Source organism: Sphaerodactylus townsendi, linkage group LG03 (genome assembly GCF_021028975.2).
Source record: "Sphaerodactylus townsendi isolate TG3544 linkage group LG03, MPM_Stown_v2.3, whole genome shotgun sequence".
Taxonomy (NCBI): domain Eukaryota; kingdom Metazoa; phylum Chordata; class Lepidosauria; order Squamata; family Sphaerodactylidae; genus Sphaerodactylus; species Sphaerodactylus townsendi.
In genome coordinates, this window is record NC_059427.1 from 9,579,580 (window position 1) to 9,588,805 (window position 9,226).

At 49.2% G+C, this 9,226-nt stretch overlaps 1 protein-coding gene across 1 annotated transcript; it reads right to left on the reverse strand.

The window, feature by feature from the left end:
* Positions 1-8,345: 8,345 nt before the first annotated feature.
* LOC125428855 (zinc finger protein 397-like) lies at positions 8,346-9,220 on the reverse strand. The gene has a single exon (XM_048489558.1). The coding sequence runs from the start codon at positions 9,204-9,206 to the stop codon at positions 8,661-8,663; it is 546 nt and encodes a 181-aa protein (XP_048345515.1). The 5' UTR covers positions 9,207-9,220; the 3' UTR covers positions 8,346-8,660.
* Between the last annotated feature and the right edge of the window lie 6 nt (positions 9,221-9,226).

Below are 9,226 nucleotides of genomic sequence, written 5' to 3' on the forward strand. Positions count from 1 at the left end.
TAAGAAAGTCTGCATCCAGAAGCCGATTCTGTTCATCCTCTCCCATCGAAAGAGAGAACTGGGATGAGTGAAGTGGGCTGCACCGGCGTAAGATGCCCAAGAAGCATACGGGACCCGCGAACGCCAGCTATGGGAGTGAGGAACGGGCACAGTTACAGCAAGAGCTAAAACCTGCAGAGGGACCGGGAACAACAACGCGAAAGAAGTCCAACTCGAAGTTGGACCTGCGCTAAAGATGCGCCCAACGGCAATATGAGAATCTGTCAGTCCATGATGATAAGGTCCTGGAACACTCCAGACTGGATTTACAGCTGCAACGCTGAAGTCCGCTTCAGGCCTCATGGCGATCGCAAAGTGAGCTTTTACTGCAGCTATTAAACGGGATCCTAACTGGGCTAAATTGAACGCAGAAAAAAAGCAGCTCTGCATGCGCACCAGTGATGCATTGAGACCCCGGCTAAGGAGAGAGAGCTGGCTGCATTGGAGAGGGGAACTGAGGAGGCAGCAGACCAGGAAGCCCCAAGTTGGAGTCTATGCTGTTACTAATACTGCTTCGGGCGCCAGAGGAGCAACATTGCTGGGTCCTGCCACCTGCTAAAACGCTTCAGCCGCACCGCATTTCGATACCGCCGCGATTCCGCCCCCCCCCTGTGCAAATCACCGCTGCCCGCTTCCAATCCTGTTCAACCCCTAGCGGCAAATCACCGCTTCTGCCGGGCTTTAAGAGCCGTGCGGGAAAGGGGTTACTATAGGCCCCTCGATACGCTGCCCTCGCTTTTGATGGGACCGCTTCCAAACTTCTCTACTCTCCATTTTGCAACCTCGATGCCCACATGGAGTGACTACGCACTTACATGATTTAGTACCGGGTTCTGAGCTAAAAAAATACGGGACATCGGCTTTCAGTCCTGGATGGGGCAGCAGCCGACTGGTTTGTGACCCTTTTGGATTTGCAAGATGAAGACTCTCGCGACGGGTGCCCGCAGATTCCTCCAAGCCTTAAGAGCCGCCTAAGCATCCGGGCGCCATAAAATGAAGCTATCTGGCACCATCAAAACTATTCCAGCAGGGTAAAACCGATCGCTTGCAGAATTTGCCCGCGGAATTTCAGGTAGCGGGCGCTGCTGCTCGACTCTCCCTCCCTTGAGTGGCCTGAACGCGATTAGAAATGCTAATACTTCGGATGCTGTTGGACGGCAAGCTGCGTGGAGACGGTGTTTTCTTAATTCGGGTTCCTCGCGACTATTGCTGATTGATCCAGTTGGGATCCCAAGTGGCGCTCTCGCTGGAATACCGACGCTGCGCCGGAGGCCGCCCATCAAGCCTGCCACTACCGCGCTCTTTCCAAGACAAGCCTGGTACGCCGCTTCCCCACCGAAGTCCAATTCTCTGATGCCGTCGCCGACCGGGATTGTGTCCTGTACTCATGGAGGACCAGGTCATCTAGCCGCCAACTGTCCGAAGAAACAAAACTAACCGCTTCCAGCCACGCCAAGCATCTCTCGCCTGCCAAGCCACCACGCGAAGTCGGGTCACGCTCGATCGGGTTCTCCCTCTAAGGCGGTCATCGGCGCACCTACGAGGAGGAGGGAAGCAGCTGTTTGCCTTTCTTCAGCCTCCCCATGGATATGGGTCCGGACTCCTGACGCTGTGAGTGAAGGCAGCGAGCACTCCATTACTGTCCAGTTGCCGCTTCTGGCCAACCCCGCTAAACATACCCGCGATTATAGCCTCGCCCTTGTGGGATTCTGGGCTGCTCCCATTGCTTAATAATGCGCCACCCCTAGGTGGCAGAGAGGAGCTAGGTCTGGGACTACTAAATTCCCTGGCTAAGCTTCTTCCATACCATTCACCCAAATGGACGGCAGCCCTCGAACGAAGGACCGCCCAGTTTCAAAACACAACCGTTCTCCTCCTCGCTATGCCGCACCATTGGGGAGAAAAAATTAGTTTTATTTTTACGCCAAAGTGGCCAAACACTCCATAGTTTTGGGCATGCCATGGTTATTGTTACATGAACCAAAAGTTCATTTTGGAAAAGAACGATCTTTAGAATTCACTTTCGGACCCTCCCCGCGGTGAACACATGAATTGGGGAAAACCCAACTTCTCCTGACACACCCTCCCTGGCTTCTTACTCAGCCATTGCTCCCCCGGATTCTATTGGACATCCCACCGGGCGCATTTCAAGATCTAGCCAGAGTTTTCAGGAGCAAGAATGCGACCAGTTGCCACCCCATAGGAGACACTGACTGCAAAATTGTTATACAACCAGGGGCTTAACTTCGCCCAGCAAAGGTAGAATCTACCGTGATGAGTCCTTAACAAATGAGGAGAAGGAACTTCGCGGCTCTTTCTGAGACAAGAACCTCGCTCAGCGTGGTTCATAATGGGCGTATGGCTACTAAACACACACATCGCTGCTTCCCAAGGAGCTTTTGTTTGTAAAAAAGAAAGATGGGTCTTTACTTAATTTTGCGTAAACAGATTATCGAGGTCTCAATGCAGTCTCCTCCTGTCCAATAAATATCCTTTGCCTTTGATCAAGGACCTTTTAGGATGCACTGGGCAAGGGGCGCATGATATTTTACTAAATTGGACTTGGAGAGAAGCTTTACTACAGGGTCAGAATTGCTGAAGGCTATGAACACTTGGATCATGCGTTTAACACAAAGTTTGGACAGTTTGAATACTTGATAATGCCATTCGTTAAGCGGGGCCCCCGGGGCTTTTATGGCCCTTTATCAACTAAGTTCTCCATGATTTATTGTACAAGGGAGTTGTGGTATACTTAGATGACGCTTTTAATTTATTCACAAACCATAGAAGAGCATGAAACATTGGTTCGAGGTATTGAAACGCTTTGCTCGACAACTCTCTCTTTGCCAAACTCTCCAAATGCTGTTTTCACCAGACCTCCATTGACTATTTGGGTTACCGGATCTCACCAGGGCTTGAAAAATGGATCCTGCTAAAATTGACGCCGTCCTCCAATGGCCTGCCCCCACCAACCGCAAAGAACTCCAATCTTTCTTGGTTTTGCTAATTTCTATCGCGGACTTTATACCCCACCCGCTGAACTGACTCTCCCTCTCACAGACCTCTTACGCACTAAGGGTAAAGATCCACTGTCCGCCAAGCCCGGGCCCCTTTCCTGGTCTGAAGAGTGTCAAACAGCCTTTCAACTCTTAAAGTCTGCTTTTACCACCGAACCTATCCTAAAGCACCCTGACCCAGATCTCCCGCTTGTGGTTCACGAGATGCCTCGACAAAGCACTTGGGGCAGCCCTGTTGCAGAAAAAAATAAAGATGGTAGGCTGGTTCCGTGGTGCTTATTTATTGAAGAAATTCTCTGGTGCTGAACTCAACTGGACTGTAGGGGATAAAGAGACCGCGGCCATCAAAGTAGCACTCTCCACTTGGCGCCATTGGCTGGAGGGGCTAAACACCCCTTTCAGGTTTGGTCGGATCACAAAAAACCTGGCCGCTTCTTTCCACCCTCAAGATGTCCGCAAAACAACTCCGCGGCCGATTTCTTTTCTCGCTTCTCTTTTACAGTCCATTTTTTCCGGAAAACCAATAAACTGGCTGACGTGCTTCGCTACTGCCCGAGGTGGAGCTGCCTTACGGGACATTCCACGACTGTTCTCCCCTCCCAGTTGGGGCTGGCTGTCACCCGATCTCAAACATCCACTCCTCCTTCACCGCCCATTCCTAGCCTCGTCTCCCTTTCCTACGGGAACTCGAGGAGGCGGGGCTGCAAGAGCCTCCAGCGGAGGAAAGTGACTCCCAATTGCGCTTGGGAGAATGGGGTTTGGCTGAGGGGAGGTTGGTACTGCCTCCCTCCCTCCGCAAGCAGGTTCTTGAAGCCTGCCACCATGCCCGGCCGCTGGACATTTTGGCTTTCTTGAAAACTCTACATTTGGCCCGGCCAGTTCTGTGGCGCGCAATGCGCAAGGACATTGAGGCGTATGTTAAAGGTTGCTCGGTTTGTGCAGAAGCCAAAACTATTCGAAAGCCCCATGGGCTGTTGAGCCCTCTCCCGGTGGACTCCCTGCCTTGGCAAGTCATCTCCATGGATTTTATTACAGATTTGCCCGAAAGTCATGGCAACACGGTGTTGTGGGTGGTGGTGGACTTATTTTCTAAACAAGCCTATTTTATTCCATGTGCTTCCATCCCTCCGCTCCTAAGTTGGCACGGCTGTTCATTCAGCATGTTTACCGCCTACATTCCGCATAAGGTGGTCTCCTACCGCGGCCCCTAATTCATTTCAAAGTTCTGGAAGGCGCTTTTGGGTTGTTAGTCGCCTTCGCGTCAGCCTCTACCACGCCTTCAAAGTGACGGTGAGTCGGAGAGAACGCAACAGAACCTCTAGAGCAGTATTTACTTGTTACACCAACTACCACCAAGACAATTGGCGCAAGCTCATTCCGCTTATGAGTACGCCTATAACAATGCGTGTTCATAGCAGTACAAAGAAAACCCCTTTGAAATTGTGTCTGGTCGCTTCCTTCCCGCCATTGCACGCGAACTACCCGCGACAGCTTTGATCCTCCAGAGTTTCAACAATGGATTTCATCCTCAGTCGAGGGGTGGAAATCGTCCAGACCGCCTTTACAACAGGTATTAAGGACTCCCAAAAGCTGCAAGCGGATAAGCACCGCCGGATTTCCTCTGCAGGGCGCTTGGGTGTATTTGTCTACCAAAAAATCTCAGAGATGTGCATAAATTTTCCAAACTTTGGCAAAAGATTCGCGGGACCTTTTCAGATTACTAACGTGATTCATGATGTCACTGCCCGATTGATTTGCCTAACTCTCTTAGTAACATTCAGCCTGTCTTCCATTCCAGTTGGCTCAAGGGGACTCCCGCCTCCGATGCCTGGCACGACCCGCCGGAGAGACCCCCACCGACTATTATTGATGGCCACAAGCACTACGAAATTGACGCCATCCTGGACTCTCGCTTTAATCGCAAACGCTTGCAATATTTAGTCTCTTGGGTGGGATATTCCTCTGGGTATAATCAATGGGTTTATTCCGAAAATATTGACGCCCCCACCCTTATTTCTGCTTTCCACCGCGCCTTTCCACGTAAACCTGGGGGGAGGGGTCTTCTTTAAGGGAGGCAGAGTGTAAAGGTTTCAATGGTGTTGACGGTAAAGTAACCTTGAGTGCATTCCACAGCCCGGGCGATGGGCCAGCTTCAACTGCGGAGACTTTATCTCTGCGCGGGAGATGAAGTCTCCGTTCCCATGGGAAGCCGGGAGGGGGATGGGATGGATAGAGTTATAACCTGTGCTTCTGGCGGGAAGTGTCATTCCTGCCACTGCGTGTACTTGAGCTTTCTAAGATGTCTGAATAAACGGTCTTTTTTCACCAAAGAGCCTTTTATTTCTGCTTCTATGGAATTCCTTACACCTGGTGTATGTTGCTGACCCTGCCTCTCAGCATTACATTCCTAAGCTCCCTGATCTGGTATATCCCAAATACCACTGGACCTAGTTCTCGTGAGAATGTAGAAGTATTGATTTAGAAATAGTATACACTTCCACTCCAGGGAATCTGCTTTGGCCATTCCCAAGGAAGAAACCATATAATAAAATCAAGCATCAAAACTACCAGTTTGAAAACCAGCCAAACAAGCAACATGCTGCAGCATAAAATAGCATTTAAGACAACCTCCCAACTGTAAAACCAGTTTGAAAAGAGAGAATCCTGCAGTTGAAGCTTAGATCAAGAGGAACGTTTTGTTTTGGCTCAGCACCTACAGGACCACGAAGTTGAAAACAGGTAAACCTCAAGAGGGAAAGCACTCCACAGGGATGCCACCACTAAGAAAGCTTTGGAGAGGCTGAGCACACAACAGAAATAGAGAAGATGATTTCGGCAGGTGAACTAGGCGGTGTGGGGAAGAGATGGTCCTTCAGGTATCCAGGCCCCAAGCCTTTTGGCGCCTCAATTGCTGTTTTTTTGATGGGCAGCCACCCACTGGAGCTCAGGAATGGGAGCTTCTCCCCCAAAGTGGACCTCACAGAAAGTACCTTCTCCCTCTGACCCAGCAGGATTTTATTATCTCTGTTCACCACTCACTTGTGGCTCAAAAAATCCTCTCCTGAAACATAGGGGGTTGCCTGTTGTACATATAGCCTGTTGCACCCCTTGGTCTCTGTCACCCTTCCCGGTCTCTGATCCCCAGATATGATCTGAGCAAGCCATTTCATTTTCTCCATCCAGGAAGGCCATTATCTTTTCCAAAGCTTTGAATGTGGATACTTGGGTGATGCTTTGGATCCACTGACTTCTCCTTTCCTGCCTGTCTTGAGCTAGGAGAAAGGAAAAGCTTTTACAAGTCAACGTGGAGGTTTTACTGAGCCCGAACATCCAAATAAAATGCATTGCTGCACAGGCCCCATCAGGCCCCACAGTGCCTAACAACTTCCTGAGCAAAAAAGAAAAATCCCTGCCCCAAGGAGTCTGCATGTGCATATAAGAAGAGGGAATCTTGTGCACATAGTTTATTAGTCACTCTTTAGTTTATTAGCCACTCTTATGGGGAGGAGAAGTCAGGAGCCAGCATGGAGTAGTGGTTAAGTGCAGTGGACTCCAATCTGGGGAAACAGGTTCGATTCCCTGTTCCTTCCCGTGAAGTCTGTGGGGGACCTTGGGCCAGCCCCAGTTCTTAGAACTCTCTCAGCCCAAGCAGAAGCAGACAGTGGACTTGACTGCACTTTCCACCACTGTCACTGAGACCCAAGTGTAGTTTGTTTCAAAGTAATGGCATCACAATTTGGGATTAAGAATCTTTTCATATACTAGAATTCAACCATAATGTAAACAAGCATCAGACTGGGTGGCAAGTGAAGAAACCACTTCATCACTAGGGCTCATTCCGCACATGCAGAATAATGCACTTTCAAACTGCTTTCAGTGCTCTTTGAAGCTGTGCGGAATAGCAAAATCCACTTGCAAACAGTTGTGAAAGTGGTTTGAAAACGCATTATTTTGCGTGTGCGGAAGGGGCCTAACAAAAAAACCTTTGCATTTATTACAGTACTTGACTGGATGCTTCAAAGCGCTTCCCTACACTCTTGCTGTAATCCTTACAACCCAGGAGAAAAAGACTGAACGAGAATCGCTCGCCTAAAGCCACTTCTGGGTGAATGGCACGTGCAGGATTTGAACACAGGACTTGCAGATTCAGAGTGCGGTCTCTTTTCTATTTTTCCACATACTATTAGGAGCGAGATGCGTTATGTGCCAGAGGTACTAAACGGGATTCTGGCAGTAAATTCAAAGCACCTTCCTTCATGCATGCACAAATGTTTCAATCTTTATTGGTTTCATGAGCTCAAACATTTGCAGAAATTTCCTGTCTGAGTCTTACTGCTCGCACAAAGGGTATTTGGGAAGAGAAAGGAGATTTATGTACTTCTAAATGCAGGCATGGCTCCCCACCACCACCACCTCAGGAAGGAAGGCAGTCTCATCGGATCTGAGAAGCTCTAACCAGATTTTGTACTTGGAAGGGAGTCTGCCAAGGAAGGGTTTGCAAGGAAGGCAGTGGCAAACCACCCTCTGCTTCTCATTTGCCTTGAGAATCTTTTGAAGGGATTGCCGTAAGTCAATTGCAACTTGATGGCACTTGCAAGCATACTATGGTTTCCGCTCCCCAAACTAATTCAAAGCAACACAGGAAAAAATGAAAAAACTTCCCGCTTTAAGTGGGGAAAATTAAATGAAAACAATGAATTTAAATCACCTTCATATTAGTAAATTACAAAATAAGACATGGTGGAGTTAGGGATGCAGCCAACATAGGACTACCTGCAGGTAAAATCCTTCACCTGCAGCACTGCAGCTGAGGTCCCACTGAACTCAACAGGATTTACGAACTGGTAACTGCCATGCAGGGCTAGTCTACAAAGAGGAGTGCTCAAATTAGGCAAATTGCTGCTCCAGTGACCTGGAGTGCCCCGGCTAGGCTGATAGTTTCAGATCTCAGAAGCTAATCAGGATCAGCTCTGGTTAGCACCTGATTAGAAGATCACCAAAGAAATCCAGGGTCGCTATGTAGAGGCAGGCAATGGTAAGCTACCTTTGTGTGTCTCTGCCTTGAAAACCCTACAGGTTACCATAAATCAGCTGCAACTGGAAAGCACTTTCCACCAGCAGCAGAAGGCCATTGCTTTCACATCCTGCATGTGAGCTCCCAAAGGCACCTGGTGGGCCACTGCAAGGAGTGGAATGCTGGACTAGATGGACTCTGGTCTGATCCAGCTGGCTTGTTCTTATGTTCTTCTTATGTTCACCACTGGCTGTCCAAAGAGAGAGGCAGGGAGGTGAAGGTTATAGACTGTATTCAAGACCCCCTTAACTTTCCCTCCATACCAATCATTTGGCCGCTGGCTCCTCCCAACCCAGGAAAAGGTATCTCACCTAGTCTTTAACTCGGATCCAACTAGTCTGCCATTGAGGCTCACTGGGCAATCTGGGGGAAGGAAGGAGGGAGGGGAGGAGGGAAGGAGGGAAAGAGGGAAGGAGGGAAAGAGGGAGGAAAGGAAGGAAAAACTTTTTCAGCAAAACACACCAATAATAAACAAAGGGCAATGTCTTTTCCCCCAACAAGGAGCAGGAAGTAGTCAGAAGGGTTTGCTCTCAGAGTATTAAAAAGTCACTCTCTTCCAGATGGACTTGTTCATGTCTGTTCAGTATGGCTCTTCGAGTGAAGCTCTCCCTACACTGCTGGCACTCAAATGGCTTTTCCCCAGTGTGGATTCTCTGATGCCGGATCAGTACTTCTCGCTGATTAAAACTTTTCCCACACTCAAGGCATTCATATGGCTTCTCCCCTGTATGGATCTTCTGATGTCGAACCAGCGAATCCCTCCGACAGAAGTTCTTCCCACACTCATGGCATTCGTACGGCTTCTTCCCTGTATGGATTTTCTTGTGCCTGATCAGGCTCTCCCTCTGGCTGAAACATTTTCCACACTGGCTGCATTCATGCAGCTTCTCGCCAGTGTGCATCCCCCTGTGTCTTATAAATCCTTCTCTCCAATTGAAGCCTTCCCCGCACTCCGAGCACTGGTATAGTTTAGGTCTCACATGAATCCTCTGGTGTTTTGCAAGGTAATTCTTTTTCTGGAAGCGTTTCCCACAGATGAGGCACTCATGTAAGGATGCTCCAGCAGGGATCATCATCTGATTGGTGATGTGTCCTG

Bases quoted from the DNA above. Each gene is read 5' to 3' on its own strand.
- LOC125428855 (XM_048489558.1), bottom strand. From the start codon at position 9,206: ATGATGATCCCTGCTGGAGCATCCTTACATGAGTGCCTCATCTGTGGG.